The sequence below is a fragment of the Phacochoerus africanus genome, chromosome 14 (assembly GCF_016906955.1).
Source record: "Phacochoerus africanus isolate WHEZ1 chromosome 14, ROS_Pafr_v1, whole genome shotgun sequence".
In the NCBI taxonomy this organism is placed as follows: Eukaryota; Metazoa; Chordata; class Mammalia; order Artiodactyla; family Suidae; genus Phacochoerus; species Phacochoerus africanus.
In genome coordinates this window covers 51,829,157-51,851,560 of record NC_062557.1, presented here as the reverse complement: position 1 = coordinate 51,851,560, position 22,404 = coordinate 51,829,157, and the positions used below count along the sequence as shown (strand labels likewise).

Below are 22,404 nucleotides of genomic sequence, written 5' to 3'. Positions count from 1 at the left end.
AAATTACATGGACAGCAGTTGCAAAAACTGGAAAAGACTGTTCCCTTCCGTCAGCAAAACTGTTGAGTCATACTCTGCTGAAGTCCTCATCCGCTTCTGTTGATCCAGCAGATGGACAAGAATGAATGGGAAGCGGAGTTCCCGGTGTGGCGCAGTGGAAACAACCTGACTAGTATCCATGAGGATGCGGGTTCGATCCCTGGCCTCAGTCCGTGGGTTAAGGATCTGGCGTTGCCCTGAGGTAAGGTATGGCCTTGTTGCTATGGCGTGAGGCCAGCAGCTGTAGCTTCAATTAGGCTCCTGGCCTGGGAACTTACATATATACCTCGAGGGCCCTAAGAACAAGAATGAATGGGAAGCAACCTCATTTGCATCATACTGCCCTGCCATCGTCCTTAACCCTGGATGGAGGCAGCACTATGCTTCTCAACTTAAAGGACTGGGCTCAACTCCTTCTCGCCTCCATTGTCCTCATTCTACCGCTGCTTTCAGGTTCTTTCTGGATTTTCAGGAGGTCTCCTTTCTTTCTTTCTTTTTTTTTTTTAAGGGGCAGCATATGGAGGTTCCCAGGCCAGGGGTCCATTCAGAGCCACAGCTGCCGGCCTATGCCAGAGCCACAGCAACACCAGATGGGAGCCACATCCACGACCTACACCACAGCTCATGGTAACGCCAGATCCTTAACCCACTGAGCAAGACCAGGAATTGAACCTGCAACCTCATGGTTCCTAGTCGGATTCGTTTCCACTGTGCCACGACGGGAACTCCCAGGAGGTCTCCTTTCTTAAAGTCAAAGAGGGGTGGGCCACCCATCCTCAGGCTCTTCCAGCCTGAGAATCACTCCACATCCCTGCCTGGCCTTGGGAACTGGGTCTATCAATGCTCTAGTGCCTAAATGGTGCATTTTGTAGAATTCCACTAAAGTAGCCAATGACTCAATCTCCTGATCTTCTGTTGGGAAGCTGAGGTGACTCAACCCAGTTACTCCGCTCCTCTGAGTGGAAGTCACCTACCTTGGTGGTGTCTGCACCCACGTGCTGAGACACCGCCAGCCCCAGCAACCACGCCGCAGTGGACCAGCTGGTGTCTCAGCCTCCCTGTTGTGCCTGCAGTGGCAATAGCAGCTGTGAGCACTCCCCATTGGAAGTCTCTCTAATCCCCTTGATAATTTTTTTTCCTATACATATTTTCAAACTCTCTTTGGCTTATTTAAACATATTAGATATATTTATTTCATATGTTTCCAATAATTCCAAGGTCTAAACATAAACTGGCTCACCGTTGGCTCTTTCTGCTGACTCATCCCTGGGGCTCTGTTTCTTTTGTGTCCTCTTATGTGACTTTCTTTTGTATTATTCTTGTTTTACCTTATATCCTCTTAGTTTTGAAACTTTGTCTCTCAAGATTCTTTCAGGTCTGGTCCAGTGGTATATTCCCACAGAGGGGATGTGTCTTTGCTTCTGCCAGATGCCTGAGGTCCTTCTAAGCTGAGACTACATTTAAAAAAAAAAAATTTATGTTAGATTGGAGTGTAGCTGATTGACAGTGTTTGTTGTGCAGCAAAGTGGTTCATTTACATATACATTTGACTGAGCAGAGTTCCCTGCATGACGGCTTTAAATAAATCACTCAGCAGGATATTTCCTGAAATTCAAATGACATGTGTATTTGTGGGCTGATCCTGCTTGAGGGCAGGCTTGGTTATTATCATTTATGGGACTCTTCCTTCATTCTCTAGGAGAGCAGCTTTCTTCTTGTCTTTTTTGGGGGTCCTTCCTGAGGCCGCCTTTAGATCTCTCCCCTCTACCTCGTGTGGGCCCAAGCCACTCAGGGGTGTTTGCTTTGAAACTCCATATTACTGCATTCAGCTTTGAGGCCTGTATCTGATTTTCTTTATTTTATTTTATTGCTTTTTAGGGCCACACCTGCAGCATATGGAGATTCCCCGGGCAGGGGGTCGAATTGGAGCTACAGCCACCAGCCTACACCACAGCCACAGCCATGCCAGATCTGAGCCGTGTCTGTGACCGACACCACAGCTCACGGCGACGCTGGATCCTTAACCCACTGAGCGAGTCCAGGGATCGAACCTGCATCCTCATGGATACTAGTCGGATTTGTTACCGCTGAGCCACAATGGGAGCTCCTATCCTTGCTTTTTAAAGAATCATTTGCTCTTTAGAATAATGGCTTTTCTGAGAAATAGCCTTTATTAAATTTAAGATGTTTCCTTATATTTCTAGTTAGAGTTTTAAAAAAATAGAAAATGGTAGCGTTCCCTGGTGACCTAGTAGTTAAGGATTTGGCGTTGTCACTTCTGTGGCACAGGTCACTGCTCTGGCTCGTTTGATCCCTGGCACAGGTGTGCTGCAGGCTCAGCCAAAAAAAAAAAAAAAAAAGAAGAAGAAAAGAAAGAAAGAAAATGGCTCCTGAAGCACATCCAGAATCTTCCTAGAATGTATTTGTGTGAGGCTACATCCAGCTTGTAACCATGCTGTGCCTTATCATGCTTCACTCATTCACCCCTTCAGGGGGCTGAAGCTCAAGATCCAGAGAGAGCGAGAGCTCTAAAGATACTCAGGCCGATTCAAAAGATTCAAAAGATAAAGGCCCTTGTGTTCCTGGCTAAGGAGTCTTGAGTTTGTCCCGAGGGCAGTGGGGAGCCTTGGTGGGTAGATCAGATTTGAATTTTAAAAGAAACCGCTCTGTTGCAGCGAAGAGGATGAATCGTGGGCGGGCTGGTGGCGGGGGGACCAGTTAGGATGTGGGTGCCATCATCCAGGCTCAGGGAGGAGAGACGGGCTTTTCTCTCCTGCTGCCCTCTCGCTGTCCATCCCACGGAGCAGAGGGAGCAGAGGCGAATCTTCCTGCTCCTGTGTGGACGGGTGGAGGGAGGACAAGTTTCTGGCAACCATCAGAGGGAACAAATGATATTAATAATACCAAACAAAGAAATCCTCACCAGAGTCCCAGGAACAGGCTGCTCCCGAGGAATCTCTGGTTTTCCAGTCGCCCCCAGGTGTCTTCAGGTGCCAGCAGGGGGGTCGGGGACGGTCTAGCCAGCCCTCTGGGGTTCCTGTGAACGTAACTGCCAGGCAGCGGCAGGAGTTTCTAGGCCCAGTGGCTGCAAAGGACCGCTTCATTCACTTCTGTCTCCAAATCCAAGTCCAGGGTCTTGCTCCTGATCACCTTAACCTTGGTGGCGTGTGCTCATTCTCCCTGGAAGGGGCACCAGCCACAGCTGTGGTGGAGGTCGCAGCAGGGAGTCAGATATTTTCTGTCACTGTAAGGATGTAAATTAGACATCGTGGGGATCTGACACGTGTAAGGCAGAGTTTGGGGGCCCTATTCTCTTTCCCCAAGGGGGAACTCCCTGTGTAGACACTGCCAGCTGTGGGATGGGGACGGACCGAGCCCTGGGAACCTGAAGAGTCATTGGAAGAGTCTGTGAACTAAAGAGCCTATGAGTGGCCGCTGCTGTGACATCTAGTGTCCAGTGGTGACAGCATTGGCCTTGGCCCCCCATCAGGCTTAGGGCAGTCTATGTTATTGCCAAATCTAGTTCTGTAGTCTTAGTAATTCTGAGCACTACCCAGTATCCTGTAACCAATCATTTCTCTCCTTAAATAAGACAGAGTTGGTGTCCACAGCTTACAACTGAGAACTTTGATACATGTGTTGGCCAAAACCCCAGAAGAAGAAAATGCCAGAATAAGACATATTTGCATATTTAAACACACAGACCAGGCTCAAAGACTTTAGCTGGGTGCTTCCTCCACCATCCGGGTCCCCTGACGTGGAAGCTGGGGTGTCTGGAGAAGTCCAAAAGCCAGAGGTGGGTGGGGCCCTAAAAAGTAAAAAAAAAAAAAAAGCCAATGATTATGAAACAGGATGCAAAATGCCAGTTTCTTTCCCTTTTTTTGGCCACACCCATGGCATGCAGAAGTTCCCTGGCCAGGGATGGAACCTGCACCACAGCAGTGACAACACCAGATCCTTAACCTGCTAAGCCACAAGGGAACTCCTCCATATGAATTTTCAATGTAAAACAAGATATTTCAAAGAAATTTCACTGCCATAAAAGGTCTACACTGCAGGAGTTCCCATCGTGGCGCAGTGGTTAACGAATCCGACTAGGAACCATGAGGTTGTGGGTTCGATCCCTGGCCTTGTGCAGTGGGTTAAGGATCCGGCGTTGCCATGAGCTGTGGTGTAGGTCGCAGACACGGCTCGGATCCTACGTTGCTGTGGCTCTGGGGTAGCCTGGCGGCTACAGCTCTGATTCGACCCCTAGCCTGGGAACCTCCATATGCCACTGGAGCGGCCCAAGAAATGGCAAAAAAAAAAAAAGATGGGTTTCAAACCCGGGAAGTCTAGCTTGGGAATTGATCCTCCCAACCTCACTGCTGTATTAGCTCCCTGAGCAAAGGATGTGTACAGTGATAGTGATTTTGGCTAAGCCTACAGGGAACATGAAGAGAAGATGCATGTGCCCTCTTGTAACCAATACAGCTTGGTGCCAGGCTCTGAGATGATGCCCTCTGGGTTCATAAGTGTCTGGGAGAGGTGCTCAGGATCACTGTGTGTGTGACTCCCAGATCCCAAGGGCCCAGTGTCCTCTTTGACTGCCCTGCTCTTCTATTTCACCCCAGAGAGGGAGTGATTTGTTTCAGCTGACTTCATTCAGATTGGGGCGGAGAGCTTGCCTGATGTCCCAGGAAGTGGGCTCCCTGCCTTCCCGGTGGCTGAGGACCTGCTGGCCCCGCCTCCCAGGTGTCTTTCGCAAGAGTACCCCAGGCTAGGTAAACCCTTGAGACCGCTCTTCCACGGTCCATGTGGCAGGGATCCAGCACCCCGTCCAGGTCATTTCAAGCAGGGGGCATGATATATACAAAATTTTAGGAGAAAAAGTTATGCCTGGCTCACAGAGCAGGTGAGAAGCTAATGGCTGATTGTGGAAGGGTGAGGAGAGGGGAGGGGGGCGCGGGGATGGAAAGATAGCCTGGGTTGCCTTTGTGAACAGCCTTCCACTCAAAGTAGAGGATTGTGGGCTTTTCCCTCCTCTAGGCATTGGAGAGCCAGCAAAGGTCATGCTGCGTTGTTAGGCTCATAGTTTTCACTGATTCAGAAGCTGTGTTTGTTTTATTTGCAGAAACTTTTTCAACAATTAGGAAACACTGCCACCATGTGGCTGCTGGGTGATGCATGCTCCAAACTGTAAGCCACAAATTTTCTGATACTAATAATTAAACCAAAAAATACATCTCTTGATTCAAATAGCTGGAGTAAATCACTGGTAACCCCAATCCTAATGTAAAAAGAGTACTTTCAAAAAATCTTTTCAAGAAATCCATCATGGGGTTCAATTCTCCAATTTCTTACTTCGTTTTTAAAATTCTAATCTAAATCTTCATTGATTCTTAGGATCCTTTCTATTCCCAGTAACCCCTATCTCAGAATCACAAACTCACGGGCCTGGAAAGGCTCTACCATTCCCAGGTCAGCTTGGCATCAAACTGTCTCCAGGCCATTTCCCTCCGCGGTGGCAGATTCTACTTCACTCCCCCGTCTGTTCTCCTTGTATGGTTCCTAGTTGGACAGACCCAAACTCAAATATTTCCACCATTTTTTTTTTTAAGCTGGGTGATTTGGGGCAAGTGACCTAAGCTGCCTAAGTTTCAACTCGTTCATCTGTAAAATGGGGAGAAGCCTTTTCACAGGGTGACTGTAAAGATGAAAGATGGCATGTCCCTAACACATCACAAGGAAGTCCCTTTCTTTCCCCTCCGTCCTTGAGTGCATATATTGTTGAGGCCGCAGCACGCACTCGGTGGAGGTCTGTGATCTGAGGTTTACCTGGGTCTCCAGCACCGTCCCCAGGGAACGAAAATACTGGTCCCTTCATGCTTTGGGAGGATCACCGGTTTCCTTGCTTTGCCTACCGACCTTGGGCTGGCGATTGATCCATGGGTCTCCGGTGCGCGCAGCCGGCGACAGGTGCGTGAGCGTGGGCGGGGCTGGGGAGGCTTTCATTCTTCGCCCCACCCTTCCCCAGGGCTGGCGGGGGGGTGTAGGAGGATAATTTAATCCCCGTGGGACTAGGTGTCTGGCCTCACCCGTGGCTCCGCGGATTGGCTGTCTCCGCTCGCCCCCGCCCTCCGTACCCTCCCAACCCCCCCCCCCCCCGCCCCACGCCGCAGGTGGCCCAGGCCCCCAGTGGCAATCCCTGTTTACCCGGAGAGCCTGTCCAAGTTGGGCTCCATCTCGGCATTCGCTCCCCTCTGGGGCCCCGCCCGCCCGGAAAGCGGGGAGAAAACCGGGCCGAGCCATTCCTCGCCCTTCCCCTCCCCGCACCGCCGGGAGAGGTCGGGTAAGGGGGACCCATGTGTGTGCGTTGGGGGGAGTCTCAGGCCTGGGGGGGGGGGGTCCGGCTGTCACCCTGTACTCGCGCGGACCCGGGAGTTCTATCCCTAGGCCTAGCTCCCGCTCCTCCGCCGCGGTCCTGTTGTGCTCAGGGTGACGTGCCCACTCTGGGCAAACAGCCAGAGGCTGGACCTCAGGGATGCCCAAGTCCCTAGAGGAAGCACAGACGTGGAGGCTTGCCTCACAGGTGTCTCCCCTCCTTCCCCCAGGCGGCGATGACCCCCAAGCCAGCCGGACCCCCGGATGGGGGCTGGGGCTGGGTGGTGGCGGCCGCAGCCTTCGTGGTGAATGGGCTCTCTTACGGGCTGTTACGCTCCCTGGGCCTCGCCCTCCCAGACCTCGCGGAGCATTTTGACCGAAGCGCTCAGGACACTGCGTGGGTCAGCGCCCTGGCCTTGGCGGTGCAGCAGGCAGCCAGTGAGGGGGGGGGGCCCGAGGAGGGAGGCGGGAACTGGGGTGGGCGGGCCATGAGTGCAGTGGCGGGGGGCTCACCTGATGGATTACCAGACAATCTATTGGTGGAACTGAGTTCTAGAAGAAGAGTGGGTCTAGAGGGCAAGAGAAGGGGCTGCTAGACAGCGGGGGGGCGTTTAAGCCATGCAAACAGCCAATGAGAAGTGTTGGAGCGACTTTGGAGGCTCCGGGAGCGTGTCTTCCGTTGACCCCGCCCCCTTCTAGGCCCAGTGGGCAGCGCCCTGAGCACCCGCTGGGGGGCGCGCCCGGTGGTGATGGTTGGAGGCGTCCTCACCTCGCTCGGCTTCGTTTTCTCGGCTTTCGCCCGCAGTCTGCTGCACCTCTATCTTGGCCTGGGCGTCCTTGCTGGTGAGGGGGGAGGGACACCCGGGTTCTTAAGGGGTGATGGTGCAGAGCCCAGCTCGTTGGGGGCCAGAGGCCAAGGGGGCGGGGCCTCCTGCAACCAGCGGAGCCGGGATGGCGGGAGCGGGCGCTCCCGCTTCCTGCCCTCACCTGGTCCTATCCATTCGCAGGCGCCGGCTGGGCCCTGGTGTTCGCTCCTGCCCTTGGGACCCTCTCTCGTTACTTCTCCCGCCGTCGAGTCTTGGCAGTGGGGCTGGCCCTCACGGGCAACGGGGCCTCCTCGCTGCTCCTGGCGCCCGCCTTGCAGCTCCTCCTGGATCATTTCGGCTGGCGGGGCGCCCTGCTCCTCCTCGGCGCCGTTACCCTCCACCTCACCCCCTGCGGCGCCCTGCTGCGACCCCTGGAGCTCCCAGGCGACCCCCCGACCCCACCCCGAAGCCCTCTGGCGGCCCTCGGCCTAGATCTCTTCACACGCCGGGTCTTCTTGGTTTTTGCTCTAGGCACGGCCTTGGTGGCGGGCGGGTACTTCGTCCCCTACGTGCACTTGGCCCCTCACGCTTTAGATCGGGGTCTGGGCGGATACGGGGCAGCACTGGTGGTGGCGGTGGCCGCGGTGGGGGACGCGGGCGCCCGGCTGCTCAGCGGGTGGCTGGCGGACCAGGGTTGGGTGCCCCTCCCGCGTCTGTTGGCGATGTTCGGGGCTCTGACCGGGCTGGGGCTGCTGGCGGTGGGACTGGTGCCCGTGGTGGGGAGCGAGGAGGGCTGGGGAGGCCCCCTGTTGGCCGTGGCTGGGGCCTACGGGCTGAGCGCCGGAAGTTACGCCCCGCTGGTGTTCGGTGTGCTCCCGGGGCTGGTGGGCATCGGAGGTGTCGTACAGGCCACCGGGCTGGTGATGATGCTGATGAGCCTCGGGGGGCTTCTGGGCCCTCCCCTGTCAGGTAAGGGCCTGAGCCAGCAGATCCGTTCGCATCCCTCCTCTGCACCTGCGGTCCGAGGCCTCTGACGTCCTTTCCCCCTCCGCTCAGGCTTCCTAAGGGATGAAACAGGAGACTTCACCGCCTCCTTCCTCGTGTGCGGCTCTTTCATCCTCTCGGGCAGCTTCGTCTACATGGGGCTGCCCAGAGCGCTGCCCTCCTGCCGTCCAGCCTCGCGTCCAGCCACCCCTCCCCCGGAGAGGGGGGAGCTGCTCCCCGCCCCTCAGGTGGCCCTGCTCTCCCCAGAAGGCCCTCGCTCCACGCTGGACACGACTTGTTGACCATTTTCTTGTTGGAGCCCCTCCCCCAATAAAGACTTTATGATTTTTCCTGCAAACTCCAATTGTTAGGCAATCTAGGATGCTGGAAACGCTCGACTTAAGATATCCATAAACACTGGTTCAGAGGAAGAGGGTCCCGCTAAGCCCCAGAAGGCAGGAAGGGTGTTTGTTCAGGCAGTCCATTTCTCTTTGCCCATTACAGCAGGAAATCTTTGAGAAATTGTTTGCTTCCTCGCAGCTTCAGCTGGTTGGGGGGGTGAAAGGGAGTGGTGTGCTCCCGGGTGCTAGCTGCCCCATTCTCATTTCCCAGATAACTCTTTCCTGCATGTCAACCTCCCTCCACTGGCCTGAGGGAAATACAAGAATCCCAGACCTGTGGAGTTCCCTCGCAGCACAGTGGGTTAAGGATCCAGTGTTGCCACTGCCGAGGCTCTGGTCACTGCTGTGGCACGGGTTCTATCCCTGCCCAGGAACTTCCACATGTCACAGGAGCAGGAAAAAAAAAAAAAAAAAATCCCAGACCCAGACTTCAGCTTTTTTAGCTTTATCTCCCCCTCCCAAACTAGCACCCCCCCATGTCCCTCACTATTTTCTTTCTTCCTTTTCTAAGTTACAGGGGAGAGTGGGAAAGAGGAGGTCAGTGGGCAAGTGGGAACAACTGTGGTGAGAGAGCAGAGTCCAGGGTTTAAATGCTCTGGGTCACCGGAACTCCTGGCTGCCTCCCCTCAGCCAACCCAAGCATGTGGGCCCCGGCTCTTTTTGAGGTTCTGATTCTCATCCAGTTTTCTTCATCAGTTGAATCTCAAAGGGACATCCCTCTTCCCCAAAGATCTGTCTTCAGGGAAGAAACTTAGGAGGCAATACTAGGAGATCACGTGAAACAGGGTAAGTCTCATGGCCTTTGATTTCCACGCTCCGTGGTCAGCTCTCTGGAGCAGGCTGAACTCCTGATCCTTCGGAACAGGTCATAGGAGCAAAGAAGAGGTAAGAACCCTCAACGGAATACAAAGGGTTGGCACAGCCATCACAGGAGCCCCAAGCCTGCTCTGGCGGGAGGCGGATCTTGATGCTAAGGCACTGTGGTCTGTGGGTGCCAAGGTGGGGCAGGCGAACACCGGGAGCCGCCAACCTCTGGCTTTCGGGGTCTGACTCTCCCCGTCTTGGCGTTCAGTCCTCTCCCAGGCCCTCCTTGGGCAGCACCTCTGTTACAGGGTCCTGGGCCTTGGAGGTAGGAGCTGAGAAGCAGAAGAAGTGGGGCAGAGTGATGAGAACGCCACTCCCTGCAAGAAGGAAGGCCCCCGCCACCACAAAAGAAGCAGTGTAGTTGCCTGTCACATCCCGGAGGTAGCCTAGGTTCAAGAGAAAAAGAATACACATGGGTGATCTGTTTCCTGGGCCACGAGCTCAGACACACTTGGGGGAGGAGGGAAGAAAATCATCCCTAGCTGATTATCTTGGAAGAGTGAGGAGTCTCAAGATACAACTGGGTGAACTTGAGGACTTGGGCTTTCCAAGGGGCCTGAAAAGTTATTTTCAGCCGCCTTCCTGCCTTCTGAAAGCATCTCTGCACCAGCCAGTGGGGGCCTGGGGATCCAGATGGAGTCAGGCACGCCTGTGCCTTTCTTCCCAATAACTGGGACCCTCGCCACCATGCCTTCACTTCATAGGGGTTTTTTTTGGTTTGTTTTTTGCTTTTTAGGGCCTCACTTGTGGCCTATGAAAGTTCCCAGGCCACGGGTTGAATCGGAGCTACTGCCGCCGGCCTACACCACAGCCACAACAACGCTGGATCCAAGCTGTGTCCGCGACCTACACCACAGCTCACGGCAACGCCGGATCCTTAACCCACTGAGCGAGGCCAGGGATCGAACCCGCAACCTCATGGTTCCTGGTCAGATTCGTTTCCGCGGTGCCACAACGGGACCCCCAGGCCTTCAGTTAATGGTGAAGAGGAAAATAAACGTTAAGGATCTGAAGGTTCTGGCATCTGGAGCCTGGAGAACTTTAACCAGATGGCTCAGACCCCTGGCCTGGGGCCCAGTGGGCCAGGAGAGAAGGCAGACAGCGGCATGCTCGGTCTGGCCAGGTCGTCTGAAAGCCCAAGCTGGAGGTACCTGGCCAAGTGTGCCACATGGCTCCCCTTCACCTTTCCACTGCCCCTGTTTCTTTGCTCCTTGGACCCGTTTCAGCACTGTTCTGGTTGACCACGTGGGCTGTGCACTGTAGCACAGCAGGGGGCAACAGGCACACACATCCTACAGTAAATTCCCTCCCTGAATGGGCTGACATGGCAGCCATGGCCCCGGGACGCCCCCTTCCCCTTACCTGACAGAGGGGCCCCCAGCAGCCCCCCGATGCTCTCTACCATCTGCACCAGTCCCAGGCCACAGTATATCCTTCCGGTCCCCACCAGTTCAGGCAGCACGGAGAAGGCCACTGGGGTCAGGGCCCCTGATGTGAAGCCATAGGCCACAGACAGAGCCACCAAGGCTGTGGGAGCCTGAGCCACAGGGAACAGGGCGAGTATCACCCCTGTCAGGGTGGTCCAGAGCATCAGGAGCCTTGCCACAGGCCCTGGGACTGCATCCCCTAGACACCCAGAAGCCACTCGCCCCACAAGGTCAGAAATAGCAGCCACCGAGAGTAGGAAGGCAGCAGGAAGTGCGTCCCAATCCAGGTCCCGGAGATGGGCCACCAGGTGCACATAAGGGATGAAGTAGCCAGTGTTGACCAGGGTCAGGGCCACAGTGTAACGGAGGAAGGGGCCGTGATGGAGGAGGGAGGTGAGCTGGGCCCCAGGGCCACCCACAGCAGGGTCCTCAGCCAGGGAGAGTGGGCGGAGCAGAGCGCCACAGGCCACCAAGTGGAGGGAGAGGGCAGACACCAGCAGTAGGGCCCCCCGCCAGGCGTAGTGGCTCAGCAGCCATTGGAAGAGTGGGGCAAAAGCAAAGGAGGACAGGCCCACGCCCGTCAGCGCCAGCCCGGTGGCCAGGGACCGCCGGCGAGAGAAGTAACGGGACAGGCAGGCCAGGGTTGGAGTGAAGGTCAAGGCCCAGCCAGATCCTGTCAAAAGGAAGAAATGGGGGTTGAGGGACTCTTGGGGAGCTCAGGGCACCCAGTCATCCTCCCACCACTGCCCAGCGGCAGAATGCGGCACAGGCCTGAGTTACGGTCCTAGCTCCATGCTTTCTAGCTGTGTGACCTTGTGCAGTTCACCTCCCACCTTCAGTCTCATCTGCAAAACAGGGCTTATATATTTTATGGGACTCTGGAGGCTTAGAGATAATGTTTGCAAAGTACCACAGACCTTTGGAGTTAGATCTGGGCTCTCCCGTTTCTGGCTGCATGCGCTTCATTTGCGAGTAGCATAAGCTCATCTGTAAATAGGATAATGAAAAGTCCCCGCCGCCACTTCACAGTAACTCCAGTCCCACTAGCCCTGGGCTTGTACTTTCTGGATTCATCGTCTTTGAGTTTCCTGATCTTCCCTAACCGGTTTCTCACTTTAGTCACCTCTCTTTAAGAAGCCCCTTCTGGGCCCAGGTGCCAGCCAAACCTTTCCCTTGGCTTCTCCCTAAGCCTTTCAAAGCAGCCAGAAGAAGGTAAAAAGTCCAGAGGCCAAAGACTCAGGCTTTTGACTCTCCGGCCCTTGCCCAGGGTCTCACCTGAGAGCAGCCCAATACTCAGGTACAGGTGGGTCAAAGAGGTAGCAAAGGAGGCGAGCAGCATCCCTAATGCAGCCAAGATGCCTCCAGCCATCACCACAGGCCTGGGTCCGAACTTCGTGCTCAGGGCACTGCCCACTGGGCCTGGAGAAGAGGAAAGGTTCTGGGGGAAGCGCCCAGGCGTCCTTCCCCAGCAACCACCCGTCCCATTTCCTTGACTGTCTCCCCCCACCCCCGCCTCCCTTCCGAGGGTCAAGGGTCGCAGGACTCTGGACCCAGGCGCAGCACTCACTCCCGAACTGCTGCACTGCGATTCCTATGGAAGCGATCCAGGAGACTCGCGCCGCCTGCTCCTCAAACGCCTCCACAAACTCCACAAAGAAGACGCCGAAGGAGCGGAGCACCCCGAACACGAGCGCCGACTGGAAGAACGCTGAGAGCACCACCATCCATCCCCAGCCCCCGTCGGGGGGCTCAGCCCTATGTGCCATCAGGGAGGCAACAGGGCAGCCGCCACCAAGAGACCCTTCGGGAGCAGGGCTCAGGAGGTTGCGTCCACCCACCTGGCCACCCAGCCGGCCGGCTCCGGACCGCGCGGGGGCGGAGAGGATTGTAGCGAGGAAAGCACCTACGAGGGCTTGCAAGATGCAGAGAGGCTGCGTGAGGCGCCTGCGCCTTTCCCTTAGTGGGGGAGCGATATAGGTGGGGTGACCAGGCCCTCGCTGGCCCCCAGCGTTCAGCGCCAGGGGGCGTGGCTACGCTGGCGGTAGTCGAGAGTCCGGGCCCGGATGGGACAGACGGAGGCAGGGGCGGCCGTTCGGTCTAGGAGCCCGGGGGGGCGGGGGGGGGGCAGCACTGGCTTTGAGCCCCACCCCTGGGGCGCCAGCCTCCGGGTGGATCATCAATCTTATCATCGGAAGGGTCAGCACCTGGCCAGCCCGGCCGACATCCCCGTCTGCAGCTCACCAATGAAAACGCGGAACTCCACGGAGAGGGGCGGGGCCAGAGGGGCGGGGCGGGGTTTAGAGCCCGTTCAGTGCAGGGGCAATGAGCCCGGCGCATGCGTGAGGCGGGGACTTTCCGCGACCAAGTCAGCGGACCCCGCGTGACCCAGGAGCCTACGAGGAGGCTCCTTCGGTCTCCTGTCTACCTAGCGGGCTAATTCGACCAGATCTCAGCACGGAGACGTGCACGTAAGGAGTCCCTGAGGGTTGGCGGTGGGTAAACTACTTCAGGAGAAGATACGTACCTGCTTAATGAGGAACCCAGGAGTTGAAAGGTGGGGCGGGGGTGGGTGGGGGAAGGGGTCCCGAGGGATTCTGAGATAAGACTAAACAAAGTATCTGGCCAAGCACCTGAGGCCACTAGAATCTAGCCGGCTAGATCCCCAGAGAGATTCAAAGACCAAGGAAGGAGGCAAGGGAATGGGCTGTTGGACTCCTGCGCTGATTTCTGTAATGGGAACTCGTTCCTGTTCCCTGTTCCCACTAACAGGAAACCTACAGGTCACGGAGACCAAAAATAACTGGGGAGAGGAAGTGCAGCTCTGAGCTCACTGGAGCCCCACCAAGCACCCTTATTCAGTGGGGCTGGAAACTTTTCCTCTGCACTCTAGTAACAAGCACTTCCTGACCACAATTTTTGATCTCATGGTGGGATAGACTAAAGAGACAAGCTGTGACCACCACTGGCGCAATAAGCCCCTTCTACCCCACCAGCACCCAATTCCTCCATTCTTATACAGCGCTATAGGGCTCGGCTTCAAGATCTTTAGGACACTGACCTTGAAATGTGAGCTCAAGTGTTCATACCAGACAAGTGGGCTGGGATGAGGAGGGAGGCTGGGTACTTTTCAAAAGCGTATTGAATCTTATACCTTTATATGTGGGAAATAAAAATAATCATGCCCCAGATGCTCTTTTTTTGGGGGAGGGGGGGAGTGGGGTCAGAACTTTGGCTGGTGGGGACTGCATCAAAGATGTGGAAATTGGTGTGGCTGTATGATAGTGCCTAAGGGCACAGTCTTTAGAATCAAATCATAGTTTCAGTCCGGGCTTGATCACTTGTTAACTTGACCAAGATCTTGAACCTCTCAGCTGGTTTCCCTAGTTGTAAATTGAAGCTAATAATAGTACCTACTTTTAGGATTGGCAGGGGAGTTGAATTAGAGAATCTATATGCTATCGGAGTTCCCGTCGTAGCTCAGTGGTTCATGAATCCGGCTAGGAACCATGAGGTTGCGGGTTTGATCCCTGGCCTCGCTCAGTGGGTTAAGGATCTGGCATTGCTGTGGCTGTGGTGTAGGCTGGCAGCTGTAGCTCCAATTCGACCCCTAGCCTGGGAACCTCCATATGCCGTGGGAGTGGCTCTAGAAAAGACAAAAAGACAAAAGAAAAAAAAACCCAAAAAGCAAAAAACTCTATGCTAAAAGGCATAGTTTAGAGCCTGGCATGTAGCAGGAGATAAGTAATAGTAGCTGGTTTCATTTTACACAGGGGATAAGCTGTAGTGGGAGAGGAAGGAAGGTTTTAGTTTAGTTTCTTTGTTTTGTTTTTTGCTTGAAAAAAAAATCTAATCTAGATCATGGGTTTTAAAAGATTGAGAAACATAATCACAAACAAAATGTTGGAAGGAACTTACTCCTTCCATGTTAATGGACTTGTTTCACAGACGAGGAATTTAAATCCAAAAGGAAGGTAAGTTATCAGAATTAGTGATCCTTTTTCTTCTGCCCATGGGGCAGAACAAAGCTGGGCAGCAAGAAACACAGGGCAGGGGGAAGGGTGGAAGAGAAACATGTGTCAGGCACTGGATGGATTCCAAGGCACCATTGCTGGGGAGGGGTAAAGTTGGCACACTGGCTCTAACCACACAGCCTTCTCACTGCCACCTCTAGCTCCTGTTGTCCTTACGGGACTCAAGTCCTATCCATTTTCCATGGTGGTGGTGGTGGTGGTAGGGGGTGTCCCAAGCATTATGTTCCCCAGCACAGATGCATCCCCCCAGCCTCTTGGTATTATTAGTGGCTTCCTGGTTTCTCCCTGCCACCTCCACACCTCAGGCAGGAAGTGACTTCAGAGCAGCAGGATGCAGGTGGCTCCGGAGAGACTTCATGAAGTCACTGGTTCCTACACAATGAGCCGGAAAGCAAGGGGAGAACAAGGGCCCCTCAAAACATCTGGTGGGATGGGCACAAAATCCAAGATGGTATCCAGGAGGGAAGACCCCCTTTCACCCCCTCCAGCTTCTCCCAGTCCCAAGATCTGCCCAGGCAAGAACCCAGGACACAGCAGGCAGCACAAAGAGGCTTCTTTATTCCATGATTCTGATCTTGCAAGATCTAACATCTCCACCCTTTGGCACTTTCCACCTGCCCATCCAATCTGCTAAAAACCCCACAATGTTTCCTTCTCACGTCACTCCTCTGCTTTCCCTCCCTCCTTCAGTTCTGCCACGGGGAGTAAGAGGGAAAGAGGGAGAAGAGGAGCTGTCCCCAAGTGACAGTCACTAGCACTGACCTGTCTTGAAGCTCCACCCCACAATTTCAAAGTGCTTCCTACCCTCCACTCTATGCCCCCAAATCCAACAGGCCCCAGGGTAACAGGAGCAGGCCTGTAAATCAAGGCTTCAGAGACTCATTTAACATTCCAGACAGTGCTCCCACCCAGTGAAGCATCAACCCATTCCTAACTTTCTGCCTATTTGGTCTACACCAGAGACGGTGCCTGTCAACCAACCGCTTAATCCTACCTGGATTCTTGGTCGACCGGAAGGTCAATCAGTCTTTTAAATCTTCTCCATCTCTAAATCCAGCCATAATCCTGATTATAATCCCAAACAACAGCAACTCCAGAATGGAACTCAGCCCCGTTTCTTTCCTGTGGAAGGTTCTAGTGCATTCACTGGTTCCAGACAGGAATGCAGTGGCGGGAAGACCAGGTCGCAGACCCGGGCTGTTCTAAGGTAAGAAAGTTACCAAGCACCTGGGACTTCTAGAGGCAAAGACATTTCTGGAATCTGGATACTTGCCAGAAGATATCCAAAAACCCACTAAAGGAAGACGAGGTTCATCTCAGGTAGACCCCCGAGGAACATTCACACCCAGATGCCTCTGCAGTAAAGAATGGGTTATATTCTTTACTGCTGAGTTGAGATAAAAGGTTTCATAATTCTCCCCTAGGTCGTAACCTTCTTAGGGACTGGGCAGACTCAGAAACGGTTGCACCATCTCTGATGAGGAAATGTCAGATTTCTCCTGCGTGGAGGGATCAACTCAGTGCTAAGAAGGGGCCTCAGTGGAGGATTATGGGCTCAACTCAAGCTCCTGGATGGGCTCTGTCATGAGAGACAGATGCAGTGGAGCCAAACCTAGGTGACCAGACCCCTGGGGCAGTCTGAAGCAAAAGAGAGAGCCTCTCCAATCAGCTCCCCCAGATCCAAGACTGACAGAGGCCCCATACCCACAGCCTCCAGGAGGTATTTATTACCTCGACTCCAGGCTCACCATAAAGGTTCCTATAACCCTTGATGAACAGAGCAAAGTCTATATTGGGTGCTCGCCTGCTAGAGAACCTGCAATATCTAGAATACCAAAGAGGGTTCCTGACCCAATTCTGTAAACCCACATGTTCCCACAGCTGCCCCAGAACAAATGAATGTTCCAGACCTAGAATTGAAGAGGCAGGACACAGAGAACCCCTTTCTCCATTCTAAACTAACCAACAAGAAAACAGGAGAAAGAAGAATTCTAAAGAGAAAAGTTAGGACAATGGTAATACAAAATACTCAAGCCAAAGGAGACAGCCAAGTGCTAATCTCTGCCAGCAGAGCTGTGACCTCACATTCTGTGTTTCAGGTCACTTTTGATCACACTTGTGGAAGAGGGACCTGGGAAATGCAACAGAATGAAGGCCCCGGGTGCCACCCAAAGGCCTCAATAAATTATATTTACAGATAAACTAAGATGAGGGCTGCAGGTGGAGGCCTGATTTCCTTAAGGCTCCCCTCCTCCAGCTCCTAGCTTGTTCTCTCCTCAGAAGCAATTTTGATTGTGGGGAAGAGGTTTTGACCAGCAAAACAGAGGCAGATGGAGCCGGGACCTGCCACCCTGCTCTCCCCAGTGAGAAAATGAAGGTGGTGGCAGTCGCTGACATCCAGGGGCCTTGCACACCCCCATGCCCAAGCCTGACAGAGAACCAGGCTGAGCCACAGCTTTCCCATCTCCGGGGAAGGGAGTGGGGCCTGGGCCGCGCTCAGCTAGGGCCCCCCCAGAATGTGGTAATGCACTTTGGTGTTGGTAGCAGCTCCGTGTTTCTGGCGCAGATGCAGCCGGAGTTGACTCTTGTGCCGGAAATGCAGGCTGCAGGGGTCGCACTGTGGGAGGACAGCCGAGTCAGGTCCCTCTCCACACACCACCCCCTTTTAGGCGCTGAGCGAAGGAGGACCGCAATTTGGTCCGCACAGCATCCCAAATCCTCCGGGGAGGGCCGAGGAGATAAGCCCCGCCCCTTTTCTAGCCCTCAGCTCCTCTGCGGAGGGATAGTGCCCCGTCCCGGAGTCGAACTTTCCTACCTGCGATCCCCACCCCCGGCCCCGCCCTTTACTCACCAGGGCTCTTCCAAGACCCCGCCCACCTCGAAGAGCTCTGGCCACGCCCGCTCCTCCCCAGAGCCCCGCCCCACGGTAACCGGGAGGTCATTCCGGGCTTCGGGCCCGGCCAGGTCCGCTACTCACGTGGTAAGGCTTCTCTCCCGTGTGGATGCGAACGTGGCTCTTGAGGGTCTGTAGGTGGCGGAAGCGAGTCCCGCAGGTGGGGCAAGGATAGGGCTTTTCCCCCGTGTGGATCAGCACGTGGGCCCGCAGATGCGCCACCTGGGAGAGGAGGGGATGTCAGACCGCGCCTCCGGTAGGGACGGAACCCTTCTTGTTCGGCCCGCCCCGCCCTCCCGTACCCTTGCCGTTCGGCCGGCTCAGAGCCCGGCGTCCTACCTGGACAAAGCGCGAGCCACACGTCTCACACTTATAGGGCTTCTCTCCCGAATGGATGCGGCTGTGCGTTTTCAGGTTAGCAGGTCGGTTGAAGCGGGCTCCGCAGATGGAGCAGTGGTAGGGCTTTTCCCCTGGAGCCGAGGAGGGAGGGAGGTCAGGGACTCCACCAGAGGACACCTGCGGGGCACGAAGGCCAGGGCCGTCGCCTCCCTGCCCCTCCCCTACCTGTGTGCACAGTGCGGTGACTGGCCAAGTTGCCCTTATAGCGGAAGGCAGACCGGCAGAGCTGACACTTGTAGGGCTTGTCCTCATCCCCAGGAGCCAAGGGGTCCAGCCCCGATGAGCACCCAGCCACAGCCTCACAGTTCTGGCAGCTGAAAAATTCACTTCCTGGGAAGGAGGGTGGGGCATGACAACAACGCCTTGAATCCTCAGACCAAGCGGGAGCAGGCTTCCTTTTTCTCGGGTGCCTGTTAAGGTTTCTGGGGCTCCGCTGACTTGCCTGGGGTCACACGGTTTTTAAGCGGACAAACCAAGATCTGACGCCGTGTCTGTCCGATTCCAGAGTACTCGGCGAATCTCCCCGGTAGTGTTCCTGGTAGGTGGAGGCCCTACTCGCGGGTGGAGGTTTCTGTTTCTTTCTCCTCTCTTGCACCACTCTGGAGGACAGCTTGCCAGAGAGGCATTGCCAAGCCGTGGGCTGACCACTCAGCCCTGGATGGGAATAGGCCCGAAGGCTCCCAACTTTGCCGCTCATTGGAAGCTTTAAAAAAATATGGATGCCTGCCTGCGGACATTCTGATCTACAGGGTGTGACCTGGGCAATGGGAGGTTTAAAAGCTCCCTAGGGATTCTAATTTGCAGGAATTGGAATAGGCCCTTCCTGAGGGCTTTTGGCCTAAACTGGCCTTGAGCAGCCACAGGCGAAAAGCCAAAAAGGAGGCAGAAGGAGAGGCTCTTACCTGGTAGTGGACGGGCCCGCCCAGAGGGTGGCCCAGTGGTCTCTGGAGCCCGGGGTGCATGGAGAAGGGGGGTATTGACTGGAGCCCCACATTTGAACTGTCCAGTGGCAGCAGTGGGAGAGAGCCTAGGCAGACGTCACGGCCGAGAGAAAGGGGGAAGGAGAGATTATATGGTTGGGGGTTCTTCCCTGGGGAACTTTTTGCCTAAGGCCCACCCTCTGGATGTGAGAGTACTGACAATGAGCCATATCCAACTATGCTCCCAAAGTCCCCTCCCCCACCGAGAAAGCCTGGCCAACTCCCTAAGGGGAGCCAGTGTCTCTGAAGGCCACCCCCTCACTCCCTCTTCCCAACCACCGAGGCCAGCCTCTCCACGTTCTGGGGGTTTCCAGTCTCTGCACCTGCTCTGGGGGCCGGGAATGGGTCCTTCTTCGCTGCCGCTGCTGCTGCTGCTGCTGCTGCTGCTGGAAGCCTCATCTGCACTGGGGAGCTGAGCTTGGGAGCAAAGTTGACCAGAACTTCTCTCCCCGCCTAGGCTCCCTGCTTGGGAGGCCTGAGAGTTTAGCACGATGAACTTGTACTTTTTCCAGTTGCAGGCCTTGGGGTCTGGGCTGCCTGGACTGGGGGGCCCTTGACTGCAGCTGCGAGACTCAGTAGGTGGGTCTGGGTGTCCTTCGGAGCGCCTGGGACTGCCTGGAGGAGGGGCCGTTGGGGGCGTGGGGGGTTCTGCCTCCAGGGGTCGCAGGGAGATGCCCAGAGGTTCATAGCTGAGAAAAGAGTGATGGACATTAGTCCTATTTCCTAATTTTGTCCTCTGCCCTAAACACCTGGGTTGCCACTTCATCCACGGGGAACGCCAAGGCGGGGCTCCCTCACCTGGCCTGGATGAAGCGGTGGCATGCCTGGACCACGTGTTCCATCTGCAAGTAGGTGGCAGCTGCCAGGACGGCTGGCGCCGTAGCCGGAGAGAGGCGTAGGCGCGAGGTGTACATGAAGTCCAGAAGAGGAGCGAAGCCTCCAGCTTCCGGACCCCCAGGCAGGGAGAGCATGTCTACCCCCACTCCTGCACGGCCTCGGAAAATTGAATAGAAGAAGCCACTGGAGAGAGGGGAGATGGGTCACATTAGGGGCTGGGGAACCGAGGGAGACCAGCGCACCAGTAGAAACCCGCCCCTACAGAGAGCCCCGCCCCCAAGCCCTAGAAGCCCCGCCTCCTGCTTCTGGAAGGCTTGGCTTCGGGTTCCCTCGCCAAGTTCTCATGGCTCCGCCCCCTTCCCATTTGGGCCCAACCCAGCCACGCCTCGAACCTGCAGGCAATAAGAACCGCCTTGTGCGCTCGCAGGGGTTGCCCGCCAACCAGTAGCGTGACGTCAGTGAGGATCCCGCGCAGGCGCAGCTCATTCAGGTTGCCGAGCACGTCGGAGGAGTGGCGAGTGAACTCGCGGACGTAGCCCAGCGCTCCCTCCGGGGTAGCGGTGGAACCCATCGCGACGTAGGCCTGCGGGTGCCGAGGCAAGGGCTCAGGGATCCAGGCGGTCCTAAGACGCCTTCCCTTTCGCGGTTTGCCTCCTCCTCCTGAGGGGCAGCTAGAGCCAAGCCCCCGGCCCCGGCTCTCGCAGCCTCACTTAATTCGTCTTGTTCTCTCTGCCTTCAACCACAGCATCGCTCGCTTTTCTCCTCTAGATTCCACAGCGCTTGGAGCGAGTTGAAGGTTCCCACACCGCGGCGTCGATGGCAAGCGTGGGGAATCCGGCCCGCAGGGTCCTTAGTTAGACTCCCAGTGCCCTTCCGGCATCCCCATTTCCCCTCTGCCTCACTGCGCGCCTGGTCTCAAGTGTCCGATCCTGCTTGGAGACCCCAGACGACCTGCGGTCCACACCTCTCCGAATCCCAATCGAAGCTCCCTTCCCCGAAACACAAACTTCCACTCTCCAGTCCCGGATCCCTAGTTTAGCCCAGTTTCTGGGCCTCAGTCTTCTTTCCATCAACAAGCCCCAACCCTTTTAGGGGACCTAGGCGTCTGGCTCCCACAGCCTCAGGTTCTTACCCCCGTCCTGCAGGGGCTTCGGCTTCTCTTCTCAAGGGGGGCGGGGTCTCTCTCCCTCTTGGCTTCGGCTCCTTTATCTGGCCGGGATGTCGGGGGCGGGGGTGGAGGTGGGGTGAACGCCTGGGTCTGTATCCTTCCTTCCTCCCTCGCTCTCCAGATGGTGAACCCGGGGCGGGGTCCCCGGCTCCAGGGCGGGACCTCAGAAACGCTGGGTGGTCGTAACGTAAGGGGTCTTGGGCCTGAAAGTGGAACTGAGGATGGGACATTGGAATTGGGGAGGAGGTTGGGGATATTGAGATTGGAAGTGTGCATAACCTGGGTCGTCGGGGGGCCCGGGCGGGACAGCGAAAACTGACGTGTTGCCTTTAGCAAGGAGCCTTTTAACAGGAGAGTGAATACTACACAACCCCCCCTTCCAATGTACGGTATTACGGAGATAAAGGGGAGCCCTAAGAGGCACCAGGTTTGGGGAGCTGATGGGGGGCTCCTGCGGGCTCTCGGACAGCCGGAGGGTGTGGTGGAATGACAGCCTCCTCTGGCAGGGCCTGCATAAAGGGGGGCTCTGACCGCGCTCGGTAGGGAGGGGGCGGATATGATTTCTAGTTCGTTTCCTTGCATTGTCCTGCGACCGGACGGCTCCGCCAGCTGCTTCCCCTCGAGGAGGTGGGGAAAGCCCCGGGTGGGGGCCGAGAGGAGCCCTAGGGTCCGGACTTTCGCTCCCCACTCTCTTCTTACTCCTTTTAGGGATCCGGAGAGACAGACTCCCGCCCAAAGCCCGCTCGCCCTCCCCCAGTCCCAGCTCACTAGGGCCTCGGGCACCCGCCCGTCGGCTACGCTTGGAGGCTGGCGGGACGCCGGGGTCCAGCGCGGCAAGTAGGCAAAGCTCGGCAATGTTTGGCTCCTTCCACGAGGGGGCGGACGAGCACCAGCCTCGCCTCGCCCCGTCGTCTCCACCGGCTGGGGGGTCCACAGGATCGGTTAGGTCTGGGTGGCCGTAACCTTCGTTCTCCCCCGACTTTGCGCTGGTTTATTTTGTCCAAGGGACTAAGGTTGGGCGGAGGGAGGGCGAGTTAGGCGACAGAGGGGACTTTCCTCTGCGGCTGTGGTTCCTACCTGGGGTGAGAAATCCGCGAGTGGGACAAGCAGCAGGGTCTGAGCGCTGGGAGCTTCTTTTCTTACTGAGCTGGATACTGTTATCTGTCTTTAGGGGTGACTTTTTAGGGAACATTCATATGAAAGTTGGATGCG

At 56.0% G+C, this 22,404-nt stretch overlaps 3 protein-coding genes and 1 long non-coding RNA gene across 11 annotated transcripts; 1 reads left to right on the top strand and 3 right to left on the bottom strand.

Annotated features, from left to right (window-relative positions):
• Window positions 1-719: 719 nt before the first annotated feature.
• LOC125114479 (uncharacterized) lies at window positions 720-4,119 on the bottom strand. Its single transcript, XR_007131815.1, has 3 exons — window positions 3,745-4,119; window positions 2,963-3,283; window positions 720-1,493 (listed from the first exon to the last, which is right to left on the bottom strand). It is a non-coding gene; the product is annotated as an uncharacterized LOC125114479 (long non-coding RNA).
• A 2,077-nt stretch (window positions 4,120-6,196) lies between these two features.
• SLC16A11 (solute carrier family 16 member 11) lies at window positions 6,197-8,550 on the top strand. 6 transcript variants are annotated; one of them, XM_047757911.1, is made up of 5 exons: window positions 6,197-6,365; window positions 6,633-6,840; window positions 7,102-7,245; window positions 7,410-8,177; window positions 8,265-8,550. In XM_047757911.1, the coding sequence occupies exons 2-5, from the start codon at window positions 6,639-6,641 to the stop codon at window positions 8,492-8,494; spliced, it is 1,344 nt and encodes a 447-aa protein (XP_047613867.1). In that variant the 5' UTR covers window positions 6,197-6,365; window positions 6,633-6,638; the 3' UTR covers window positions 8,495-8,550. The 6 variants fall into 6 exon arrangements, with proteins under 6 accessions (XP_047613867.1, XP_047613866.1, XP_047613864.1 ...); XM_047757910.1 differs by having other exon boundaries at window positions 6,197-6,370; XM_047757906.1 differs by having other exon boundaries at window positions 6,235-6,370; window positions 6,633-6,799.
• A 472-nt stretch (window positions 8,551-9,022) lies between these two features.
• Window positions 9,023-13,230, bottom strand: SLC16A13 (solute carrier family 16 member 13). Of its 2 annotated transcripts, none has more exons than XM_047757905.1 (4): window positions 12,452-13,230; window positions 12,160-12,303; window positions 10,820-11,557; window positions 9,023-9,729 (listed from the first exon to the last, which is right to left on the bottom strand). In XM_047757905.1, the coding sequence occupies exons 1-4, from the start codon at window positions 12,648-12,650 to the stop codon at window positions 9,662-9,664; spliced, it is 1,149 nt and encodes a 382-aa protein (XP_047613861.1). In that variant the 5' UTR covers window positions 12,651-13,230; the 3' UTR covers window positions 9,023-9,661. The 2 variants fall into 2 exon arrangements, with proteins under 2 accessions (XP_047613861.1, XP_047613860.1); XM_047757904.1 differs by having other exon boundaries at window positions 9,023-9,843; window positions 12,452-13,161.
• Window positions 13,231-15,452: 2,222 nt separating this feature from the next.
• Window positions 15,453-21,499, bottom strand: BCL6B (BCL6B transcription repressor). 2 transcript variants are annotated; one of them, XM_047758052.1, is made up of 9 exons: window positions 21,157-21,499; window positions 20,417-20,607; window positions 19,986-20,207; window positions 19,511-19,876; window positions 19,110-19,234; window positions 18,373-18,537; window positions 18,148-18,278; window positions 17,893-18,030; window positions 15,453-17,532 (listed from the first exon to the last, which is right to left on the bottom strand). In XM_047758052.1, exons 1-9 carry the CDS (start codon window positions 21,466-21,468, stop codon window positions 17,416-17,418), a joined length of 1,767 nt encoding a protein of 588 aa, XP_047614008.1. In that variant the 5' UTR covers window positions 21,469-21,499; the 3' UTR covers window positions 15,453-17,415. The 2 variants fall into 2 exon arrangements, with proteins under 2 accessions (XP_047614008.1, XP_047614009.1); XM_047758053.1 differs by having other exon boundaries at window positions 20,735-21,204.
• Window positions 21,500-22,404: the final 905 nt, after the last annotated feature.

Coding starts and splice junctions, on each gene's coding strand:
- SLC16A11 (XM_047757911.1), top strand. CDS start 6,639: ATGACCCCCAAGCCAGCCGGACCCCCGGATGGGGGCTGGGGCTGGGTG. Junction 7,246..7,409: donor TGGCCTGGGCGTCCTTGCTG/GTGAGGGGGGAG, acceptor ATCCATTCGCAG/GCGCCGGCTGGGCCCTGGTG. Junction 8,178..8,264: donor TCTGGGCCCTCCCCTGTCAG/GTAAGGGCCTGA, acceptor CCCTCCGCTCAG/GCTTCCTAAGGGATGAAACA.
- SLC16A13 (XM_047757904.1), bottom strand. CDS start 12,650: ATGGCACATAGGGCTGAGCCCCCCGACGGGGGCTGGGGATGGATGGTG. Junction 11,558..12,159: donor GAGTATTGGGCTGCTCTCAG/GTGAGACCCTGG, acceptor TCCTTTTGACAG/GATCTGGCTGGGCCTTGACC. Junction 9,844..10,819: donor GCTGGGGGCCCCTCTGTCAG/GTAAGGGGAAGG, acceptor TCTTGAACCTAG/GCTACCTCCGGGATGTGACA.
- BCL6B (XM_047758052.1), bottom strand. CDS start 21,468: ATGCACACTTCCAATCTCAATATCCCCAACCTCCTCCCCAATTCCAAT. Junction 20,608..21,156: donor GAAGCCCCTGCAGGACGGGG/GTAAGAACCTGA, acceptor CGGCACCCGCAG/GCCTACGTCGCGATGGGTTC. Junction 18,279..18,372: donor TCACCGCACTGTGCACACAG/GTAGGGGAGGGG, acceptor CCTCGGCTCCAG/GGGAAAAGCCCTACCACTGC.